The sequence below is a fragment of the Lepisosteus oculatus genome, chromosome 6 (genome assembly GCF_040954835.1).
Source record: "Lepisosteus oculatus isolate fLepOcu1 chromosome 6, fLepOcu1.hap2, whole genome shotgun sequence".
Taxonomy (NCBI): Eukaryota; Metazoa; Chordata; class Actinopteri; order Semionotiformes; family Lepisosteidae; genus Lepisosteus; species Lepisosteus oculatus.
The window spans coordinates 23,598,349-23,624,653 of NC_090701.1; the positions used below are offsets into that span (position 1 = coordinate 23,598,349).

Here is a 26,305-nt window from a genome sequence, read left to right on the forward strand (position 1 = left end):
AAATAATTAATTTATAAAATGTGTTATTTTGAATTTTGGATCAATACATATATAAATCACAGACAGAATTTTTATTATACATTTTGTATAATGTTAAATACTCTTTTTTGTCTTCAGAATATAAACAAAAATTAACCTTTAAATTAAAATTTTAAAAAATTAAATCTTTAAAAACCTTATGTCAAGCATAGCATTGTGCTATCCTCAATTTCAATGCAGTAAACAATGGCAAAATATAATTTTTTTGTTTTTTGCAACCGGGTGTTTTACCCACAGTAGAAAAAATGCTTTAAATTCAATTGTGGTGTATAGAATGTATTTCTACAGCTTTAGAATACATATTTTTTATAACTTTGTGTTGAAGCACTTCTGTAGCCATTAAGTAATTCTGTACAACCAGGTTAATTCACAGAGAATGACAGTACAAATCGCAATTGAAATTATAGAGTGGGCTTCCTAGGCTTTCTAGATTCAGATATCATATTGGTATCTTCTATGAATGTATTTTATGTCAACTTATTCACCAAACGAATCCTAAAATATCACTTTATTTTCAATTAACATCACCAGTTTCTACTACTCTGCATAGGACAATTCAGGAAATCAGACTCACAGAAACAGTCATGATCCACTGGCCTACACTGTATGCAGACATGCTTCTTTTCTCTGTCTATACTGGGAATGTGAGTACTAATGATGATAATTTTGGTAAATGGAAATACATGGTGCAGAGCACCAGATGTAATAGTACTGTAAGTTGCTTTGGAAAAAAGCATCTGCCAAATGAAAAAATGTAAATGCAAACAGTATTAGTACACCACCCAGCAGTGTTCACTACTGTAGGTATTCAGAGCCAGCGACAGCAAATAATACAAATCTAGGTTTAATCCCAGCTAGGAAACAGAAGAGGTTATCCAGATATAGAATACAATATTCCAATATTATGAAAGGAAATCCATTTTACTATCAGACAAAAACAAATAATTTGTCTTAATTAATTTTATATTAAAGATATCACATTTTTTCATTGTTATTTCTGCTTCAAGCTGATTTTACCTAGCTTGATCACTACTGTTAACTAGCTCATCCTCTTAATGGCCAGTTTAACAATCCTTCTGCAAAAATAAAATTAAAAAATAAATACTTCAAAATTAAATATTACATGTAGTTCAGATGCACTGCTACTTACTAGTTTGTGTTACAACATTTAAAATATATAAAATAAAATATTTAAAGAAATTCCTATAGATACAATGATATAAAAGGAAACTACAGAGAAAAGGGAACTTGGCACAACCTCACAATACCAGGTGCAGAATCCCAGAAAGGCATCCCATTACACACAGAACCTGACAGCACTGAGGAGTGGAAAAAATTATGAAAATAGGGAACTGTATCAAGGAAATGTATCAAAAAGGAAAGAATTCTTAGTTTTGAAACAGATGTCTGCTCGTATCATGAATTTTAATGTGCAAATTCTGGACTGTATTTATTTTTGCTGTCCTGGGTTGTCCTGAGTTGTCCTGGGTTTACCGCCACAACAGCACTACCTGTGAGAGGGTTCTTTCCATGGTTGGAAGAATCCACACTGTAGACAGAACAGGGGTGCTGACACACTTACTGTAGTGCTCACATGCAGTGTACTGTATTGTTGATCGTACAGTAACTTCTTCAGACCACCTCAGTTATGGCTGACAGCCCAGCACATGCTGTTAATGAATAAAATAAGGGAAATGCAAAATGTTTAACAAGGGCACAAATACAATCGGCATTGTGTTTTATTATGAAAATTATTTTTTAACATACACTGTAGGCACATTTCTACTGTATGTATTTAAAATGAATAGACTTACTGCACTTTTTTTGAAAAAGCATTTGATTTAGCCTTAGAAATACTTAAGATTTGTTTTTGCAAAATGAAGGTACACAACTCCTAACCATCATCCATCCATCCATCCATCTGTGTAATCACTTTGTCCAGTACGTGGTCGCTTGGGACTAACCCACTACAGAAGCAGCATCAACCTAGAGGAAGGTGAACAGAGACCCACAGGACCGCAAGCCAGCTCCGGGTTTAACCAGGGTGGCAATGAGACCAGGGGTCTCCCAACCTTGGGTTGCATACTGCTGGATCACTCTGAGAAATCGTCCACTCTGTGCTGGCAGAGGAGCGCTTTGAGAACTGGCACATACTGTATAGGACTTGTAATCCAAGTTGATTCACAATTAGGGATTTCAAACTGAGGGGTAGAAAAATAAAAAAGTGATTGCATTTTGTTAAAAAATATATTGGAAATACCTGATGGAGAAATATATTTGGAAATACATAATGCAGCACAAAATGTGTTCCCCTTTTTTTAGAAAAAAATGAAGCTAGATAATTGACCAGATGGGATTGTAAATTGCTTTGGATAAATAATAAATAAATATACTGTTAATGCAAGGATATCAACACTCATCCTTCACCCAGCAGTGTTCACTAACAAAACCTGAGCCAGTGACAGCAAACAATACAATCTAGATTTCATCCCAACTAGAGGCCAGTCACCAGTAGAGACTGTTAAAAACAATTATTGTTTGTGCCATTAAACCAGAAAAAAAAGATAATCTACAGTAGATCTGAACCCAGTCCAGAAGATAAAATAAGGAAAACATAATCATCATTGCCCATTCAAAAACTAAAAACCTTAGCTAGCTGTCAAATCTGAAGAAAAAAAGCCAAATTACTGTAAATGGAAACTTTGCTGTGACTAAAGAAAAACATTTTGAGTCAGGCTTTGTGGCTTTGTTTCACCACTAGCTGAAGCAGTTTAAATACGTTAACTTCCCATGAAAAATCCTTGGTTTTCATTGCCTCACTTCAATGCGTCCTCTTCTTTAGTATCCTGCGAATCATCTTATGGGTTCTTGAAGCATCACATTGCATCACTCATTGACATCAGATTGAAATCCTTTCACTCAGTATCTTAATGACATGACCATGTAGAGCATAATCATTCTCTCCTGGAAAAATCTAACGTTTAAAACCAGTAGCATTTAACAAAGATTTTGACAAGATTGGTTATATGATCTGCTTCAACCTGCACTGAACCAGTCAGAAAAGATGGCCACTTAAAAAATTCCACTGGCTACCTGCCAAAATGGTAGATAATTCACAAGGTACTATACTGTAACACTGCACGTTGTAGATTGAATGATGAACCCTATGCGGAGTTGTAGAGCTGAGTCAGGAGAGATTTTAGGTAAATCGAAAACCTAAGGCGGAGACGTAGTCAAGGACGAGTTTCAGGTTCGATACCAAAGGAGAAGGCAGACAGATCCAAACCACTAGATGAGATCGAGGTCAAAGGTTGTTTCAGGTTAGAGTATCCAAAAGCAAGAACAAGTAGTTATAAATGCGAGGAAAGAAGTTCTGAGGAAACTAACAATACTGAGCAATGTTTAATGAAACGGAGAAGGCTTAAGTATAAGATAAGAGAGAGAGAGATCACTTTATTAGCCATATACAATTTCTTGCATTAGGAGTTCGTCTTTTCGCATACCCCAGCTTACCCTCCATAAGACACAGACACACAGACAGGGAGAGAAGCTTGGGGCCAGAGCGCAGGGTCGGCCATTGTACAGCGCCCCTGGAGCAGTTGGGGTTAAGGACCTTGCTCAGGAGCCCAATGGAATAGGATTCCTCTGCTTCTTGCTTTACCTAGCCAAGCTGAAGATAACCCATGGTAGACTGTCCGAGACAGTTTCACTTAGAACATGAGGAGATTAAACTCAAATGCAGAGAAACAAAGTCTAATTAATAGACTATACTGTACCTATTGGTTTACCGCTAACCAGTGAAGTTGGATATTTTTCTCCTGACTGCTTTCTTTTGTGGCTATTCATGCTTTGGAACAATTGTGTTTCATTGCAAAGCAAATGATCATACTTAGGGAGGAAGTGAAAAGCCCAGCAATTCTGAATAAAAAAAAAAGTTTTGGTATGTTTTATGTTACTGTAATTCTTTGTATACTATAAAATACACCAATATTTTGAAGGACACCCCATAAGAGGTACATTTATTAGGAACTTGTATGTGTTTTACATTTTAGTTTGAAACCATGGAAGCAAATTGTTGGCTGCTGCTCAAATAGTCAGTATATCGTAGGTGTGTCTTGGTTCAATTTTTTAGATTGTACTTGTACTTTGTATCTAAGCAGAGCTTCCTGTTCAGTCATTGTGGGATCATTTAGCACGGTTTCTACTTTTGTCTTTTACCATCGGGTCATGTTGATATTCTTTGTGTTGCAAGTCGCCTTTCACTCTCGTGTTTTTTTTATTTCTTTGATATTTAAGTTCATATCTTTGAGCATATGTGGCTTGAATTCATCCATCTAAAAAGTGAATAAACAAAGGGAATGCTTGTAGTGGTTGATAGGTTGATAAATGCTACTTTACCACCTTTGGTTTTATGTGGTGCCAAAAGTAATTTCCAACATTTAATGGTAAGACTTAACAGTACTACTGTAAGTTGTTCTTGCCATCACCTTATGTACACAGTTTCTCTACTGCATAGATCTTGTAATCTTATAATTTCTATAGCATGCATTAGTTATAGAAGAAGACTTTAATGTTAGATTTTCATTCTTGCATTGGAGACCTCTTCACTTTGTAAACCCTCAGCCCTTGCAATCTGAAGGTGAGGTGACTGGTGTGGCATCTAGTATGCTTTTCACTCATTGACTATAATTTTGTTTTTCAGTCCTTCCTGCAAATTCACTGCCCTCAAAGATATACTGTACTGTATTTCTGATCCTTAAATCATTCCCTCGTTATAGTGTATGTTTATTTGCTCTAAGAACTGGAATTTTACCTCTTTCCTATTTAAGACGTATGCGTTCCTAAAGTATCACTCTGAGGGTTTGAGAGATTAATAATATTATTGAAATCAAACCACAGTTTTTTTATGAGAAGTAAAGGCTTTATTATGTGCTGTTTAAGTGCATTTGCTTTTACAATAAAACAATAAGCAGTTTTTCCAGTTAAAAATGAGCATTTTACAGTTGTAAAGAGGAAAACTATTATGTACTTGAGAGTAAAGTTCATCTTCTGACAACCCAGGAATAAGTTGCCGAAGACCTTGTTAATGACTTTGAAAAACCAAGAGTCTAGTTAACAACCTTACAGCACTCCAAAGTTTATGGTTGCCTGAATGCAGCCAAAATTTACAATAAATAATATTGTTGGTCTTATCAGTTGAGGTGTTTAGAACATTGTTTGTAAGCTATAAGGTGCCTGGTATTTTGCATTATAAAAGAGGACGTTTTAACATAATTAGGTTCCAGGTTCTTTTTTTTTATCCTCTAAGCTACAGTATGTCTTCCTTTTGAATCATTTTGAAACTCACTAGAATTTTTGAAGGAAAGTTAACTTCTTAAGTTTTCTTCAAAATGTGCAATAATTTCATAAGCTATCACTGATTTGCAGTTAATCCCTGTCCTCACAAGAGATAGGTTCACAGCCCCTAGTCTTGATGACATCTTTGACTACAACAGCCTGCTCAATTTTCCATTCCCAATTTGATGGAGGCACACCCAGCTCCCTATTGGAGTATTCTAGAATATGAAATTCTATATTGATTTTATGCAACTAACATGATTTTGAATTTGACTGTTGTGACTGTGAGGCTGTGCCCTGGAACACTCCTTTACAGTGACTGTTCCAAAGTGAGTACAGTATCAGTCTTCAGACATAACACTGTTCATGTCATGGTGCTAAAATATCTAAGGAACTTTGACTGGGTGGATAAACTGTATTTTGTTGTATTGAAAGAAAAATAAATATTCAGGTGTGGCATGGTGGCACAATGGTTAGCATTGCTGCCTCATAGCAATAGGGCTCTGGCTTCAGTTCCAGACTTGGGGTGCTATAGTATCTGCATAAAGTTTCTTTGGGTTCTCCAGCTTCCTCTCACAGTCCAAACACATACAGCAGTAGTAGGTACAATAAATTGGCTTCTGGGAAAACTGACCATGGTGTGAGCTTGTGTGTTTGTGTCTGTGTGTTTACTCTGAGATGGACTGGCATCCTGTCCAGAGTGTGTCCTGCTTTGCACCCATTGTTTGCTGGGACAGGCTCCAGATCCCACACGACCATGAATTGGATTAAGTGGTTAAAGAATGGATGGATAATTGTTCAAAAAAGAAAAGGCATCCACAAAAGTCATGAAAGAAAGAGAAAAGGGGAAGTTATTATTTTGGCAAGCATGCTTGGTGCATCTCCTTTTAAGTTTACACTGTAATGGTGTGCATCATTTTAAGATTGTTAAAATGTTATGAGCCAGGAGAATGTGGTAAACTATGAAGGCTATCCAGTGGTTTAAGTAATTACCATGGGTGTTACATTGAAGTGGTGTCTGGATTGATCCCCCAGCTCCATCAGTGACTCACTATGCTTCAGCCTAAGAATAATATACACAGTGAAACCTCTTCCAAGTGACTCTCCTGAAGCAGCAGTCATTGATACCAAAGTTCACCCCAGTACTTCAAAAAACATACAATTATATGATAAACAAATTGTCAATAATATTAGGATATAATAATGATAACAGGAAAACAGACAATGAAAAATGTTAAATCTATACTTTTTTCTTGCATTTTTGAAAACTCATTATCATTTTTATACTTGACCATAATTAAATACTAAAGTGGCATCAATAGTTAAGTGTTCAAAGGTATAACTGATAATTGATAATTTAGGACAGTTTTTCTTTGACAGGAGGATTTAAGGTCACAATCATATGGATTATATAAGGGACAGAAGCCTGTAGCAGCTTTGTATAATTACTCTTCCCAAGTCCTGCCTTATTCAGTGGCAAAAGCAATTTTATAGATGGCTCCTCTCAGAACATTTCTACAATGGCTCTTGTGCTTGATTACACTGTGGCTTTATTTTAGCTACCTTTTCTTTGCTGACAAGCAGCTGCCAGCCTCTGTGTTAGCATACTGATTAAGCCTGAACAACTTGTCAATGACTTTCCCCTTGCAAGAAAAGCCAGTTTACAAAAACAGTATCTTGAATGGTAGCTTGTCTGATTGTATTGCTTTGGTAATCCACATACAAAAAACAACAGAGAAGAAGCACAGGAAGATATCTAGTTTTAAAAGAATATTGGAGGAAAATGAAGAACAATTAAAATGAAGTTATTCTTTTAACTTGCTGTTGTGTTCCTAAAAGGCATATGTAATTCACTTGCAGTACAAAGGTGGCTGTTGTTTCTCTGTATTCTCTATGTAATTCTTCATTATGGCTACACAATTTTAACCTCACTAGATGATTTCAGCAGAATTCAAGAAACATTTCAGTAGGTCATAGGAATCTGTATAGAACAACATGTACAGTACATTTAGCAAGCTTCTTTCCATTTTTCTGTTTTTTTGTCTTATATGAGTGTGCATTAAACTAATTTTTTAATAAAATAATAATAACCCATTTCAAATTCCATTGTACTGTAGGGGTTGGAGAGTTTGTGTAAATAGATTATTTCATTAGCTCTGTTTGATTCTCTGTGGAGGTTTCAAGAAATAATCCAGAATTTTACAGAGAGAAAAAATATTTTTCCTCCCTATTTTTCTGAGGCTGTCGGTTTACTCTCTGCAATGTGCACTATTCTGGGTTATTCATTAGTTTATTCAGCATGGTACATTTAAAAAGTTTAACTAACAATTGAATATGAACTACACTGCTTTCCTACTTGTTAACAGAAGTGTCCTCAAGCCTTGATCCTGAAAAGATCAGCCTTTTTAGCTTCATAAGTATATTTCAATGTTACAATAATCCAGACTCCACAGAATCCAGACTAATTAAATCACTACATTAAATTTGAAATTGTGAACTGGTTTCCAATGAAAGATGGAAGATCTTGTGACTGGAGGTCCATGGTTTAGGGAATTCTACTAATGGATAGCAATGGAAGACAAGGATGAGAAGAAGCAGGAGGGTGTAAAAACAGGTTAAGGTACATTGAAGACAGTGATATAAGTCCAAAACATTAAAAGTATGAAGAAAGACAAAGGAAGGGTTCCAGGAAGGTGGAGTCAGTGATGATGAACATTTCAGACATTGCTGAGGTTGCTAGAGAGGGGGTTCAGAACCCAAGTTCTTGAAAAACATCAATCAACCAAAACAACCTCAGCCAAATCTGATTTTGGCGATATATTTTTTTGGCTTTTTTTTGTACTTTCATACAGACAGATAGTTGTTTTTGTTTGATTTTGTTTTTTAGATTTAAGGAAGGAGAAATCTATGTAAATTACATATTTTACTTAAATACACCTTACCCATTTACCCATTTTAAGTTGGAAATGTTATCAACATGAATATATTGTGTTGCAAATCTGTTCATGTCTTGTATCACAGAAAGGAATTTGTAATTTTCTGTTTAGTTAAGATGAATGGTTCTTGTTATAGAACAATGACAGATTTCATTGTCACCTATCTGCAGAGCAAATTTAAATTAATTTCCTCTGCTTAGCACTCTTCATCATTAGCCCTTGTGACACACTTACTGCATGCTTCTTGCTATGTCTTGCTGAATTGTTTCTGATGTATAACAGCAAAATCCAAAAACGTGGACAGAATATTAGCAGTAAGACCAAGGAATTCTACAGTAGGGAATATTTAAACCTTTATGTGCCATTCACTTGCAGATGTACAGCAAGTCATAACATTACTGTAAACAGATTTAATTTGTTAGATCTGAAAGGAGCTTTTGTATTTTTCACCTAACAAAACATTTTACGTTATGAGTTATAATTCTATAAAAGTTTGAGTTAAGTATTCTTTTTAGATTTTAACAGGTGCTGTATATAGTAAGTATCTACATATGTAATAATGATGTCCAACAGACATCAGATACAGTTCAGTTCAGTTTTTTGTCATATGCACAAGTGCAATGAAATGCTTATTTGCATGTACAGTATTAATACAAATACAAAAACATTAAGGAAACACCAACAACATAAACGCAGAACAGTGGCAGCAACAACAACAAGTTAAATAACATACATCTTAGAGATTGTAAGTTAATTAACAACTTTCTGTATGGTACGGGTTGTCTTCTTTCAGAAACTGTGGATCTGTTATATGCATATATACTGTATCTCATTACTCTCTGGAAACTATTGAGAATCAAATGAAGTGGTATATGATGTGGGGTTTATGCTAATGTACATTTGCTTTAAGATATGCATATGAATTGAATGTTTCTTTCAAGTTCAAAATATTAAGTTAGCCATCTAAATCTATTACAATAGGAGAGCCCTGACAGTATGATATAAACCTTTAAAATAATTTGTCACATCAAAATGTTTAAATCCATAAAAGTATGAATTATTATAAGTGTTTATTAGTAAATTATTAGTAAAGGTAAATTATAAATGTAAATCAAGAACCCACACACTTGTTTGAAACTGGGATATTTTATCTGGCTTTCTCCTAATGAGAATACTCCCATTATGTGTTTCCTTTTGGTATGGATCATATGGTGGCTTCCTGTTAATTCACTTTCAAAATTATACTGATGCTCCACTAAAGCAGGCTAGCAATAAATACTCAGCTAGTGTGAACATGTTTTCAGGCTCTGTGCTATATCAAAGGGGGATTTCACAGTTTCAAGGTTTTGCTTTTCATTCTCATGAGGGAATCAACCTAAGAGTTTCATGAACTAAATGTATCTAATAATAGATGGCCAGAAATTTCCCCATGGAGATGGGCAGCAATATTTCACAAGCTGGTCTCATTTTAGAGTTGTCTTAGCTTATACAATTTGGGGATTAACATGGTACAGAGAACTGTTAAATGTGCTGAAAGCAGAGGTTTCTTTATATTTTCAGCAAAAGTGTTGAATGATGATTCTCCGAAAGATGATAATGACTTTTCACTCCAGGGGTTTGAAAAAAAAAACTGAACTTTCTTGTATTTGATGGATCTAAATTGTTATGGATAGTGTAATTAAAATACAATAACTATCATTACAAGTCATCTGAGTTTGAAGGAAGGCATGGTTTCAAATGGGGTTTGTTAATTGCCAAAGCCTTTTATCTTCATTAGTTTTCTTAGTTAATCAAACAGGTAATACTTTAGAATATAGCAAACGTAAATCACCAGGTATCTTTATTTCAACTCCATTGAACTCTTTTTTAATATACAGTTCTTAAATAAAACACATAATATAATAATATTGTATGATTTTATCTTTTGTACAATACAAGAGGGAGATGGAAAATTCTTGTATGTGAACTCCGCCATTCAAAAAGAAGGGGACATTGCCATAATTACAACAAGTACACCCTATCCAGCAAGCATTGGGGTCTGTCATCTGCGCTTTTGGTATTACATGTATGGATCACAAAACATGGGAACACTGAAGGTAGGGAACCTTTTAAAATTGTCTCATGACACGTGAGTACAGTAAAAGCCAAAACTCAGCTTCGGGTTGCCAAGTTGTTCCTATAACACTTTTATTGTAAAAATACTTCTGAAAATGAAGATTTAGGATTATTCATGTTCAGCAGTTAGGCATTATAGAGGATTATAAAAACAGGAGGTGTGGTTGCATACCTAACAGCATCAAACAACAGGCCTATAGATTAAGATGAATACATGTGTTTTAGTTATTTTAGTAGGAATACAGGTTTCACTTCTGTAAATCATCATAAAGGTACATACAGTACAATGTCTTGCTAAAGTATTCAGAACAGACTGAGTACTGTATTCAGTACAGACATTCCTCAAGATACAAAAGTGATTAGTTCAATGAAAACTGTTGGTAAGGTGAAACTCTTGAATTTCTATATTAAGTGTTTACTGTGTCAATAGTTATCACACTGTGCAGTATAAGCCTAAGCCTCTGATGTGAGTCTAAGTAAACACAGAATAAACTATTTATTACAATAAAACCCTAAGTACTGTCTGTAAAAAGGTGAATAAAATAAATTTCAAGTTTTTCCATTATTGCGTCCCTGACCTTCCTAATTCATAGGATAAAGGCAATGTAAAGGACAGTATGAACTTCCATAACTTCCATCTCGGATATTCAAAGTCACCCTCATCAGTTTCCTACATCTTCTCACTTTGGAAGGGTAGCCCGATCTATGTCTGGGTAATATGATGCACATTCCACTTCTTTATTATGAACTACACTGTAGTCACAAGGACTTCTCTGGAACATGCTTTTATCTCACTTTATCCCTGATTTGTTTTGAAAGCTCCTTGGTTTTCATGGTCGATTTGCTATATCACTACAAATCACTGAGTTGTTGCTTGAAATTCAATATCTGTTTGAGGGAACCTAATGAGACAGTTGCATTTACTCTGAAGTCAAGTAAATCCACTTTGATTACACACCAGTACTGAGACAATTACAGTGCATTAATTGTATGACCTTTCCAAACATTCTTTTGCATCTGACTTATCACTGTAGTAAAGGAGATGAATACTGATTCAATTGAAAATCTCACAATTTTAATTTAAATGCATACTTTCAACATTTTTTTATTTTTATCAGTTTTAAAGTACATTTGGAATACTGTCAGTATGAACTTCTATTTGACAATGTCATGACTGGATAATTTATGGAAATGTGGAAAATATTTAAGAGTGAGAATACTTTTGTAAACCACTCTAAACACCCAGCATATGGGTGAAGGGATGAAAAAAAGCCAGTTTAAGACAGTAACTGTAATAACAGATTAGAAGAAATGTAACTAATTAAAGAGACTTGATTGAATTCTTCCTAATGTTGACAGGAGTATATCCATTTTCCATATTACTGTACATCTTCCTACAGAATGCCATAAATTAATTGGATGCTTTGTTGCAAAATGGAAATGTCAAACTGATAAAATAACAGTTGGGCTTTGTTATGTTATGTAATTTAAACCAGTAAACTGGGATTCTTTAAGAAATGGCAACACAGTATTGAGGTCACTTGGTTAACAGGTCTCAGATAAGTTCTGATCTGAACAATAGCCTGCTGCAACTGGTTCTGTTTCTATGTTATTAAATGTGTGATTTATTACTTTAGTTCCTGACTGCAAGGTTTAGAATGTGCTATAGCTATTTAACTAATTATAAAATATTATTCTATAATATATTATTTAAAAAATATATCTTATTAATTGCATATGAAATACTGTGCACAATGGTGAGAATAAAAAATGCTCACTGAAAAACCTGTTAAGTGTTTGAACTTTATAAGCTATTAATTAATTTTGGTCTTTACAACTGCAATTCATGGCTAGTAAATGTGTTTAAAATTCGAACTTCTAAATAACATATTTTAAATATCAAGATTATAAATGCGTATAAGATTCACATAAAGAAAAACTTTTAATTGAATATATTCCATAGTATAGTAATAGATTAAACTGTCTGTCTAACATGGTGTTCCACAGTTTAACAAAAATGTAATCTTTTGATTTTTATCTGTTTATGATTTATTTAAATTAATAGCAGATTAATCTGAACTGTGAAGTGCTGAGATTTTTTATTTTTTATTATTACTTATGCTGTTTTCATTCGTATTATTACACATAAAAAATGTTTTAGGTCTTTCAAAGAAATCAATCATTATTTTAATCTTCATAGGTTTATACTGTTGGATCCAATGGGATAAGTCTGTTAATGTGGTCTGTGATTGGAAACCAAGGGAACAAATGGAATTATGCCAATGTGATACTATCCAACAACCAACCTTTTCAAGTGGCCTTTGAAGCAGAGATTGGTGGAGATAGCCTAACTGATATTGCACTGGACGATATTTCCTTCACCCCGGAATGTACAGTTGGAGGTATTGTAATTAATGATCTTAACTATACTTTGTTCTTCTATTTCTTTAACATTAGGCAATTGCACCAAAATGAAGCTGTGAATTTATATGTTCTGTACTGCAGCCTGGAATCTGGCCAGGTTTGAAAGAAGGAAAAGAAACTGCAATTTGTATTCTGCTTTCACTGGCGTTCTCAGATTTAATCCATTCAGCCTTGTCACCTCTACCTTGCTAGTGTTCAAAAAGGAACAAAAAATCCATTTAAACTTCTCCTCGGCTATTATTCAAATTTACTTTAAATGCTTAGATTAAATACAGTTAGTATTAGCATAAATAATTAAAGAATTCTGTGACTCACTTTCCTGCATTTAAAGGCAAATCCACCTAGAAGCTAATATAGAAAAAATAAAATGATATTATGAAATATTGCCAATATTAACAAATAATAGCTTTCAGAGCCACTTGCAGTTTTACACACTGTAGGATTCAGAGCGTTTGTCAGAAAAGTTACCATTGAATGGAACAGTGTAAGCTCACAGGCCCCCAGCAAGTCACATACAGTAGGTGTTGCATAGATTCACTGACACAACCATCCCTACCAGTTCTCCGTCTTTGTTCCCTGAAGCTGTAGGACCCAACCTGCATTTGAAATAAACTAGTCGAGATACTTATAAGGCCATTTTGTCTTAGATTTTTACAATAAATAATTGACGAGAAATTTTGTATTTATGGACATTTACTTGTCCATCAAATCTGGCATATGCTTATTATCCATCAACAATGAATAATAAAAAAAACATTTTTCATTAGTTCCGTTTTTTCCTAGAATACAATCAAGGACTCAGCACTTTGTTGCTGTGAAATCAGTACTCAAAAAGGAAAGCAACAAAATGGATTGTCTAGACCTGGCCACCAGAGCTCTGGGCCACTTTGAACCTGCTAGTAATAGAAACAGAGAAAAGCAGACAAACACATTTCTCAAAAAACCCTTAAAAATTGTGTTTAAATGCCTTAAAGTTACACTCAGGAAATATAAGAATGAAATACAATTTATTTGCTTTTCTATTGAGCCCACATAAATTCATTGAAGAGACAAGTGGAAACCTCCAGCCAACTCTACCTGCACAATTTTTATTGAGGCACAAAACAGTAGCCATATAAATGTAATTAGTTTCCACCAGGACTATCATTAAATGTCAAAAAATGCCCTGTGGGTTTCTAATGCTTCAACCAACAGACTAAGACAAGTTTTAGTTGTTGTTGTTGTTTTGGTTTTTTTTTTGCATGGTTGGGTGGTTTTTTATATGGACTTAAAAAGCACATACTGTATTCTTCCTCTTAAAACATGTCATATAAAATTGCCAGAAGCAGTCTGCTGTGCTGTGGTAAACATTGTCTTAAAGTTTTTTTAAAACCTGAAAGAAGCAATAACATCATTTTTCTTAATGAAATTAGAATGTATTAGAATGAATATTATTAAGCAACTCAATGTATGTTAATTCTGTTACTGACAATTACCCACATTCAGTAAAAACAGTAACATTTTTTAACATGTTTGTTGTGGTAATACTGTATATTTACGCCAACCTTGCAATTGTGCAGCTCCCTGAAATACCGATGTTGCTTTTGTTGCTGTTTTATCTCTTTTTAAATAAAGGGCCGATCATCCCTCAGCCCCCCACATGCAGATCAGGCTCCTTCGAGTGCCTCCATGTGCACGAGTGCATTCCTGAGAGCTGGCTCTGCGATGGGGAGCCCGACTGCAAGGACATGTCCGATGAGGAGGTCTGTCCATCAGGAGTGCCTGGCACCGTGCCACCCCAGGAACTGTGTGGAGACCGCCAGTACCAGTGCAGCGATCAGCAGTGCATCCCATCTCTGCTTCGCTGTGACGGTGTCCCCGACTGCCCTTGGGGGGAAGACGAGTTCAGCTGCCGTAAGTGTCTTGGACCGACTGTGCATATAAAGGAGGGGGAGGAAGGTGGTGCATATTTACAGTATATACTTGCGTGCTGCAGGTTAAACATGGGAAGTAACGAAACAGATGATTGAACAGATAAGTGCATGCATAGTTATTGTTACCCTATGCAGACAGCAGAATCCAGAAGGAAGTGAAGAGACACGAGGAGGAGACGAAGGAACTGGGCTGGTAGACGAACAGGGGGGCGTGACGAAGGTGCGCAGGTGCTCGGGGGAGCATGGTCCAGGCAAACAGTCCTAGGGGACTCCGAAGGGAAATCCAGAGCAGGCAAAAGTCCAGAGCCGGGTGATCCAATCCAAGACAGACATGACAAAGTTAAAAACCGGAGCGGGATCCGGTGAAGGGTGGGGGAGATAAATGGGGTAACAGGACCAGGCGCTCCAAATCCCGGACCTAGCTGGTTTGGGACGCTGATAGGAGGCCTATGCCCCCAAGCCGTGGATGTGGGGTGATCATCTTCCAATGCAGAGCTCAGAACAGAGAGAGTGTCTGGCTTCTGTAGGGAGGCTGGAACAGGGAGCAGGTACACAAAATCAACTAAAATGTGGAAGAGCTGGAGCGCCCTTAAGGGGAGGGATTACAATCATGACAGTTATTCTACAAATGCTTTACTCCTTCCACCTGTAGCATGAGTCTCCTCTGGTGTCTTCAAAGTGTACACTGAACAAAAGAAGAAATATTACAGAAGTATTATAATTTACACTGTTAAAATAACTTGCGTATTTAGAATTAATTCGAGAACAGTTCGAGAACAGAGGGTAGCTTGGTATGCGCTGTGGTTAGCATTGCTACCTAAAGCACGGGGGCTGCCGCTGGCTGGGAAAGGCTCTGTCTCCCCCTTGACCCTGAATTGGTTGAAGTGGCCACCAGAACTCTGAGCCACTTTGAGTGGAAAGTGGATGGATGACATTGCCTTGAAGAATCTGTAGTCTCTGACACACCTGAGTTTGTATGTATGACATGTGACAATTTGGATAAGAGATCCAGGACTGTTGTGATCTATCAATCTATCATGACATTTCGTCATATTTTTGTTTTTTGGTCATATTTGTTTAAAGATCATGGAAAGGTGCAGTAAACAAGCTTACAAATAAAAGATAAAACAGGTAGCTCAGAATATATTTTATAGTTGAAAAAGTATGGCGTCCACATATCTACACGCCTGTTTCTACACATGGCACACCTTTTCCAGTTTGTATTTTGCTTCTTTTGATTTAAATTTAAATAGAGTGACATCAGATTTCACTGCTTAAACAAAAATAGGTCAAACAACCTGTGGATGGCAATCCTTCCTATACAAAAGGATTTCATACACAAAAAATGTATCGGTGCACAACACTTTAGAATATCTTGTTTAAACCACTAAATGGAAACATTACAAGGATATTGTACAGAGATTGAGAGGGAGACATCTCAAGTGTCTTTCATGAAAGATGGAGGCAGAACCACACGTTGTGAAGGCCTGTGATGGCCGTCATTAATACACCAGAGTTAGTACTCCACCCTACATAGAGATAAGATTTTAATGAGAATCTGCCAGAAAATGACAACAGTGTCTCAGAAAAAAAAAGTGTACCTGAACTATTGGGTAAAATATTTGCTCTTCATTTTACTGTAAAAAGAGTTTGGTGACAAAAAGACTGTAGTTTTGAAAATGTTTGAATACTAACTACATTGTTGTCTTTGGCAGTGGTAAGCACATCATTCATTTTTTATGGTTTAATATTAAAACATTTTTATAAACTGACTAAGGCTGAGGCTCCATGTAAGTTATTTTTAGCCCAGTCTGAGATAAAGCGTGCCATAAGATGAGGCAGGGTGTGCTGTTGAAAGAAGAGGTTTTAATTCTCTCAGAGACCCAGGACACATTATCTCAAGATGACCTGGTTGTAGCTGGCACTCAAACAGGAGGACTTTGAAGTGCATGAACTGCCCAGCATGCATCCACAGCAACATCATTAACCAATCTCCGTCCCTTCCTGTGAGTGTCAACGACTCTTCTGGTCATACAATACCCTTGTCTGATGTGAGAGACAGAGCAAGCCAGCTTTTTGGTGAAGTTCTGTAAATTATTGTAAACATTCACCACAGAACTGTACTGTAAGCTTATTTCTATTTTTCAGTACAGTCACTTCATGCAGCAGGTCCAGATACTGTATGTTTGTATTCACAAATGCAACAAGTACAGTAGTCACTTCTTTATTCTTTATGGAATATCCAACCCAAAGAAATAGACACACTAGAGGACCACAATTGATTTTTGAGAGTTTCTTTTTAATGTGTAATGGATGTCACAGTGAGATACCGTTATCTTCACTTGGGATCAACTCTAAGGAAGTGCAAGGCTGCTCTCAGGAAAGTATTGGGGCTTCTCTGGCATAGTGTCAACTTCCAGTTATGGTTACAAACAATTTCTCCTACCAGTTGCCTTAAATTACCTGTCATATCTTTGATATTCACATATTAACTTATTTCACATATGATTGCCATACATGCAACCTCTTCCAGGTATGGTTTGCTCACATCATCATCTGCTTCTTTGAAAACATGATTACCTTTAAAATTCAAGCCAGCATAACTGAAACTGTGTGTTGTCACCTAGCTGTATTTGAGATTTTTTTTTCTATGACATTTTATAAGAATTGAGGAATTCAAATAGCTGACATTGTGTTATAATATTTCACTTCTTGTAATTTGGTTCCTCAAAACTAAAGGGTGTCTACAGTTTGTGACTGAGTAAATGCTGTTGCAAAATGAAATAGTTTTCAACATATACTGTATTAAATGGTAAACAGTGTACAGTATTCTAATATACAGTACAATCAGCATAGGGAATTTATAATTACATTCTAAAACAAAACAATTATTTGGATTGTTTTTACACATAGCTATTTTTGTTTCCATAAACCACTATACTCATTTGCACATTACACATTAAATCCATAAAATTGATAGTATCAAGCATGAGACTTAAGATTTTAGAACAGCATTCCTGAACATGTTGCATTTTGCTATTCAACAATAATAAGGATAGCAGCATGTGTAGCAGATGGTGTGAGATAATTTTATGTTTGCTGTTTCAAAGGTATTTTCCTCCTGACTTAACCATTTGTTCTAACAATATAATGGAGGGAACACTTTAAAGTAGTCTGGAACCCACAGTAAACAAAAACAAATGATGTTTTGTGACATAAAGAAAATTAACTACAATGCAAGGAGAAAAACAATATAAAGCAGGTGGCAGATGGTGATCAAGGCAAATTCCCACCGTGCACCCTCTCTCAGCATGAATAGTTTATTTTTAAACAAGTTATTTTTATGTAAACCAGCAGAACCAAAATGTCTATAACTGAGAAGTAAAGAACAGCTGGCTTTGTGCCACAATAATTCAATTTTGATAATTCTAGTTCCTAAAATAAATCTGGCAGCAGGTGGTGACCAAAACAGTAATTATCCTAACTATTTATTAATGAAATGGGCAGAAACAATGGAGAGGCTGAGGGCCGTTAAATGAAAAGCTAATTTGTGCGTTGCAGACAGATAACCAAAAGAAAGCATGAGTAAAATCACACAACACAGTATTTTAAAGAATGAATTTATACTTGTATTCACTGATGAAAAGTGTAAACTTAGATACAGCACAAATTTAACCTTTATGGCCAAGAAATAACAAACTGTTTCTCTGGACTTTAGCAATTATCAGAATAAATAAATAATTTTAGAATGCGAACAAGTAATTTACTCATTTAGTTTCATCCATCGGCCAGTTGAACTAATTTTTCATCAAGTCATTTTAAGTTGAAGGTTTTAGATAACCTTGCAATATTTTATGAGTATTAATGTAATTTTAGAGAAAATATACCGTACATACAGTGTCTGTAAAAGGGGGATTTCTTTCTAAACGTCAACTAAAAAAACAGGTGAATGAATGGACACCCTCATTATATTGATACTTTTTATTAGAATGCCAAATCTCAACAATCTTATACAGAATAACCTGGGGACCAACAATTTTAAGTGAAGGTTAGCGATTGGGTCAGGGTTTACCACAGCAGCCATTTGGATCACGAGAACACTACACAATACTGACTGCAGATAGAGGAAGGGATTCTAGTCCAACAGTATCATAATAGGAGAGAAATATGGAATAAAGGGAGCTGTCTTTAGGTGTACTGAGAGTTGTATGGCTGTGAAAGCAGCCTCAGCATACATTACTTGTATGCAGTTGCAGGTGTAAATCTTTAAGTATTATAAGTTAAATGTGGAATGCAATTATTTATTAGCTTCTTGGCAATATTTATTGTTTATATTTAATTAGTTTAATGATCATTTCCATACATCTGTACCAACATGGAAAATTGTAGATTATGGAATTCTCCCAGAAATTAGATTGAGTCAATAGATTGAGATTCCTTCCTGTGTTTAAACTGCAGAGTGGGACTTGCAGTCCTGGTGTTATAGTATTGAAGTATTACTATTGTTAGTAATAGTGTTTAGAACCATAGCATGTGAAGAAGACTTTCTTATTCTGTGGTAGAAACATGTATGTGTAAATCTTTTACAATATAAAATGGGAAGAGAGCTTACACAAATATGATTCGTGTTTTTGTCTTGGATACTTTTTCAAAAAATCAAAAGCACAGTGTAAAACAGCTATTATGAATGAAAGATAATCTTAAAATGAAAGAAATCCATTCAGATGCTTTGTAATTTCAGCAGAACAAAATCTAATAGAAAAAGATAAAAGCATGCATTGATGATAATAGTCATACAAATTACCTTTTCATGGTTTCTTTCAGTTAATATCCCAAAGCTCCATCCATATGGCATGCACATAATTAAATTGGTAAATAAGAGTCCAATCCCTAGTTTAAATTACATGCTGAATGCAGCATCAATCAAGCATGTACAAGTAATGTAGATTCTCTAAATAGATTTTAAAGATGGTGCAGACAAAACCCCTTCAAGCAAGTTAAAATTGAACTCCAGAGTCCGGCAATAACTCAGGAAATATTCTTTACTAAGTTACTTTGACTATTATGACCATGAGGTTTTACACCTGTTTTACATATCAATAAAATTTGCAGGGTTGAGAGGTACAGTATACTATGAACTCTTATATATACTATAAACTTCAGTTGCAGATCCTGTCCCCTGTCTCTACACAATGAGCACTTGGATGAGGCAGCCCTTTCCTTTTGCCATCAGTCAGTGACAGTGCATACCGTAGTTTGAACAAGTAGCAACTTTATTCCTTATTGGACGTTTAAAATGGTTTAAAATTCCAATCTTGCTGATTTCATGACAAATAATGACATCCAATCACAAAATGCATTATCCATTTTTGTTTTAAAAAATTGGGCAACTATAGGCTGTTGGAAGAGGAAAGTAGGACTCCCACATAGAGTAAAATTAACTAAGGGATGGCTGCAAAGGTGGAGATCGGCTAGCTGAGGGATGCCAAGGAAAAAGAAATGTGTGGAAGAAAGGGGCATATTGTGATTGTCTTTAGCATTTCATTTCAGAAAGTGACAACATAAAAGATTACAAGGGGAACTTGTTTTCCATTATATCTCCAAACTTTTGTTAAAACCTCCTTAAATGGTATCTGATATACAGTTTTCCAGTTCACATTCAGTGGCATCACTCCCGAGCGTATTTTATTGTACTATTTCATAAAATTACTTTCATTTCTAAAATGTTTTAAAGTATTTTACACTTGCACCAATCCTTACATAACATGAAAAATAACACTAATAAACTGAGACTGCAATTGTATGCCAGCAGCCATATCACTCTGCAACTCACAACTAGCAACTCATTGAAGCTCAGCAAGTGTGAGCCTGGGCAGTACCTGGATTGGAGAACTCCTGGGAAAAACTAAAGTTGTTGCTGGAAGAAGTGTTAGTGGGGTCAGCAGGGGGCGCTCACCCTGGTCTACATGGGTCCTAATGCCCCAGTATAGTGATGGGGACAACTCTCTGTAACTCTCTGTGGTCCTTAAAAATCCCAAAGAGTTTTTAGAAAAGAGTAGCGGTGTAACTCTGGCGTCCTGGGCAAAGTTCCCATTGGCCTTTATCAAGCTTGACGTCCTAATAATAATCCCCATCTATGAACTGGCTTCATTACTCTGCTCTCCTCTCCACTGATAGCTGATGCATAGTGAGCACATTCGTGGTGGTGGAGGGGAGTACCCATTACCTATAAAGTGCTTTGAGTGGAGTGTCCAGAAAAGTGCTATATAAGTGTAAGGATTGTATTATTATTTATTAGTTTTGTTTTGGTCAGTTTGTTGAATATGGCAAAGGAGCTGGCATAGTTGTTGATTTTGGTGAAGACTCAAGCTCAATACAGTTATAGATAGCGCGCTCTTGTTATCAGGGGTGATTATTTGTACCTTGTGTTGCTTCTCTGCAGCCGTGAAGCTGTGTCTGAATGGCTCTCTGCTCTGTGAAGACACGGGGAGCTGCCTGCCTTCAACCCTGCGCTGTGACGGCTCCATCAACTGTGTTCTCTTCCAGCCTGACGAATCCAGCTGCAATGGTGAGAGACAGCATTCCCTTAAAATTAGAAGACAATTCTTCTTGTTTTTTTTAGATCATCATTCATGGCATTACCTGAGACCACATGAAGTGGATGAGTAACCTGAGCAGTTTTCTTGGTTGTGTACAGGCTAGGATAATGATTTTTCTTACTTCTAAGTCATGCAGACCTGTATCAAAATGGTCTTTTTCTTAAAAACAGTTTTAAAAAACATTACCTCGACTTGTCAAAAACATTTAAATACTGTATTTGTGCATGTTAGCACCCTTTTTGTTGACTTTGTAGAGAATAAACACTTGTTTCAGGGATTGTACAGCACTATGTTCTAATGGTTGCAAAATTAGCTACTGTATCTTAGAAACATTACAGGGAAGGTGATTTGCATTTTATTCTATAAGAGTGATTAGAAAAAGAAAAGCACTATTATTACAGAAGAATTAAGAATTGCCAATTAAGCCATTATTTGCCATTAACCCTTTTTTACCTTTTTATTGAGGTTGTTGGATTACTGGAATAGAAATATGTGTTATGATGTCCACTGGGACGCTGTATACATCTGACATAAATCACTATAAAGAAAAACAAATACCACAGTTGTCAGCACTAAGCTTATTCTTCCTGGCTCATTGGTCCTTATGGACAGTTGGCATAATAAGCCCTCACAGAATTTAAGCAGGTGGAATTATAAGACTTCATTGTAATCACACAAACAGGACTCCCAGACAGTTAAAACTGTATGTCTTGACAGTTGGTATATCTCCTTCCTGTGATACTCATTTACACTTTAATGTTCACAATGACATGGAAATTAAAAAAGAAAGCACTTTATTTTCACCATTTTGAAAACTGTTGTACTAGTTAGTATACTGCTTTACTTGAAACTGTACAATGCTGTGACCCTTTACTGCAGACATCAGTCATTACAGTGATCATGTTTCATTCAAGTGGAGTCCCTAATCCTGAAATGTTTGATAACATGTTTGAGAGGCTAAGGGATTCGTTTTAAACAGAGTTTTTACCCTAAACATTTTACAAGACTGCAGTGAAACTTTAGGGAGAATAGAGACAGGAATGTTGTTGCATACACTTACTTTCAGGTCTGTTTGGGTCTTTTTTTCTTCCTTTCTTGAAATGTTGTGCCCCCCATCTTTATTGTAAAATTAAAAATATATTTGTAATAATAAAATAAAAATTATTTTAGTTATGGGATTAACATGCTTTTCTTTATTTATAGAATGCCCAATTAATTACTGTATCAATGAAGGAACGTGTTATGTTGGCAAGGAAGGCCCCTTTTGCAAGTAAGTACATACAGGTATTTGTTGTCAATGGACTTGTGTTTGTTTAAACAAACTGAATTTTCTAGTGTTTAGCATGTAGTAACATGTAATAGCATGCATAGCTGGAGACTGGGTTGGAGTCCCCATCAGACACATCTTAGTATGGCCAGGTGCAATGTTCAGACATGTCAGATGTCACATTGCCAAAAGACTGGTTCCAGACTGCAGGGAATTAGAAGAGTCTTGAGCAACTTAAGAGGTGTCACTGAAGTCACTGAAGCAGCCTCATTTTACAGTACGATATTTGCACATTTAAGAATAGTGTACAGAATTATTTGAAGAGATATTGTCCCTGTACTGTGCATTAATATGTTTAATTAAACCAATCTGTTTTGTACAACCCAAAGGCAAAGCTGTTATGGACTTCAAGAGCCTTTATATAAACACATATATACAGTACAGTATGTGTCTGTACTACATCTCCAACTTAAGAAATCCCAGAAACCTTACATTGAAAGAGTTACAAATTGAGTGTGTGCCTGGAGAAAAAGAAAAGAAAATGTGGGACCAATAATTCTATCCTACAGACCACAAGGGGGGTTTAGCTGCAGTCTCTGAGCTTTGGAACATGGCCAAACTCAGTCCTTCGTGTTTTAGTTAAACCACCACCCAAGCAGACTCAAACGTCTGGAATAAGAGACATGATCAGACGTTTATGCCAAAACCAGAAAAGACATGTCAGCAAACACTCTGACTTCCTCTTTCTGTGTGGCTAGCCAAAAATATGGAAAGGTTTATCTTAAGGGTAAAGAGTGGCTTAGCTGGGCTAGAGATTTAAGTGGCAAGCCATGCTAGTAGTGTCTCTGTCAGTTATTAAGAAAATTGTCACTTTCAAGGAAAGTGGAAACAAGCTTAGATTGAATATGCCATACATTAAACATTAAAATGAGAAATTTATATTGACTAGTCTTTTTCATGGAAAAATAAAGTTATGTAATCTTAAAAGGGCCTAATTTTTAACCCAGAAAAGAGAGAACCTGGTTTTCTGTTTAAACACAATCAAGTTTCTAAATTCACACAACAGCTCAGGGAAAATGGACAATCCTTGTCAAGAGTGTACTATGGAACATGCTTTTCACAAAGGCAAAAATGACATAAAGTATCTATTTATATTGCACATAAAATCTATGGTCTCTACTGGGGAATCATTTGCCAATTGTAGACAATCAGTCTAAAATGTGGTTGTTTTGTAAAACGGATGCAGCACCAACCTTTATTCATTCCAGACTAAAGTTCCATTTCCAAGAGCTTTTTATGAATATGATTGGTCAGTACTTGAGCATTCTTCCACCACAACCATTTAAGAGAGAGACCACATACCAAATGCCAAATAGCATTAATCCGCTGTTTTCCTCGAAGATATTTGACCCCATGCTGAATAAGTTCAACATGCTCTGTATCCCCAAGTGATTGAAAACCACATTCACGGCTAATGCTAGTGTGAGAAGGGGACTTTCCAAAGAAAAAACATATATAATGTTCAATATGTGTTCCACAGTCTAGTCAACTGCTGCATTTATTTCCTGTGGCTGACCAAAGAATATGCTGCGAATATTTTTGCTAGCGAAACATTCTAATTCAAAGAAATTAGAATGCTGCTTCATTTTTCTTTTTTATACTATTTCAAAACTACAACGCTACAAACCTGTAACATTGAATGTGATTTGCTTGTAATTTCTTAAATAAAAGTGGTGACCACTTACACTTTTAAGACCACTGTTGTTGCCATGCCTTCTAAAATGTGCAGCTTAGGTTCAAGTAATTGTTGTACTGTATTGATCAGACTTCCTACTGATCTTTTCTAATTCCTTATTTATCAGTGTTATAGACTTAAATGCAGTTCCGAAGGTACTGAGAAAGCAAAGTCAAAAACCTATTTTTCCTGGACATAAACTCTTTTTCTGTAGAAAAAAAAAAGAAAAAAGTTGGGTAGCTTTTATTAATAAGCATGAAATTAATATGTATAAGTACAGTACAATATAATTACTTTTCATTTTAGGATAATTTCATGCATGCTTTTGATCAAATGAAAAAAAACTTTACTTGTGTTCAACCCAGTGATTTCAGTGACTATAAATATTGGAACACATTCATTTTAAGTCAATTTCAGAATTGGAAACTCAGTATTTGATTGCACTTTAGCTGATGTGTGATGAGCGTTCTGGCACACTATGGCTCCCATCACATCATCCAGGTGGGGCTACACATTGGTGGTGGTGGAGGGGAGTCCCCATTACCTGTAAAGCGCTTTGAGTGGAGTGTCCAGAAAAGGCGGTATATAAGTGTAAGCTATTATTATTAATTATTATTAATTGCAGGAAGTCTGTGATCAATTGAGTGCACCAAACTCTGTAACAGTTTAAGATGCTTAGCCAAGCCTTTGCTGCATTTGCCTATTCTTGAGGTGTTCAGTCTTCAGTTCTTCAGCTACAATGCATGCTCCATTATATTTAAATCTGGAGATTGATCTGGCCCATCTAAAAGTTTCCACTTTCTTTTCCTGTTTAACTTGATTGCATTATTCATATAGACTGTGATGATGCTGGGGGACGTGAACACTTATAGAACTATTTTCTTCTACATTAGTAAAATGTTTATTTAAGCTTCATAATTTATTCTGCTGCTGACATAATTAGTTACATCTTGAATAAAGATAGTGAGCCAGTTCCAGAGAGGGCCATAGAACATAAAGGTTACTAATGTGAGGAGGCCATTCTACCCAACATCCCTATTTAATATTAGCTTATTGATGTAAGGATTCCTTTCAGCCCTTTCCGGGGTATCATGTCCAGGATATGGGCTTCAACAACCTTCAGCAAGGCATCTTATTTCATACTCCTACAACCCTTTATGATTGTACCTACTTTTTTGTACAGTACTCTCACATACAGTAGTTTCAACTTGTGCCATCTGGTTCATGTTTCGGTGTTCGTTCTGAAGAAGTCTTCTGGGTTGATCTCATCTATACCATTAGCCAGGCAAGATCATTCTTCATCAGTGAGGTGGCATTCTTTTAAGCATTAGCTAATCCTTTCTTTCATAGTTAAATTTTCCATCAATTGTCAGGGTTTATTTTTGTCTCATTTTGCCAAAACTCTCATGGCTCATATTCGTACATCTGAACAAATTATAATCATTCTTTGTACTGACCAGGTTTATATCTTGGGATGTAGCCTTTGTAATTCTGCTTATTATTATAAGCAAACTGCAAATTTTGCCAGTTTCACCACTGCATTCTGCAGGTTCCGGATTTCATATGTTCTATCATTCTGATTGAGTCTTTTCTTTCAGTTTCTGCTTTTCTTTCACACAAATGTCTTTGGTTTTCAGTCTACAAACTCCAAACACTTAAGTCAATGCAAGACATTTTCACAGCTCTTTTACGAGTTGTAACAATGCGGATTTGAAGGAACCGCAGCGAACACCAGTAAAATTTGATGCCCCGTTTGAGGAGGCACTTGCATGAGGTCAGCTTGAAAGGTTTTTTAAAAAAATGGAAGAGCTGCTTTTGACAGCAGGGTCCAGACTGGACTAAAAAAAATAACTACTTTGAACACCGGAAAACAAAAACACTGCTTTGAACAGCAGAATACAGACTAAAATAGAAAAGAGCGAGGCCTAAAGACTCAGCCC

General features: G+C 35.8%; 1 protein-coding gene across 1 annotated transcript in view; it reads left to right on the top strand.

The window, feature by feature from the left end:
* malrd1 (MAM and LDL receptor class A domain containing 1) overlaps positions 1-26,305 on the top strand; it is a 175,606-nt gene that overhangs the window by 136,586 nt on the left and 12,715 nt on the right. The window contains exons 41-45 of the mRNA XM_069191079.1: positions 10,251-10,408; positions 12,628-12,829; positions 14,466-14,744; positions 21,207-21,332; positions 22,567-22,633. Of these exons, the coding sequence (XP_069047180.1) occupies positions 10,251-10,408; positions 12,628-12,829; positions 14,466-14,744; positions 21,207-21,332; positions 22,567-22,633 (832 nt within the window). The remainder of the gene's footprint in view (positions 1-10,250; positions 10,409-12,627; positions 12,830-14,465; positions 14,745-21,206; positions 21,333-22,566; positions 22,634-26,305) is intronic.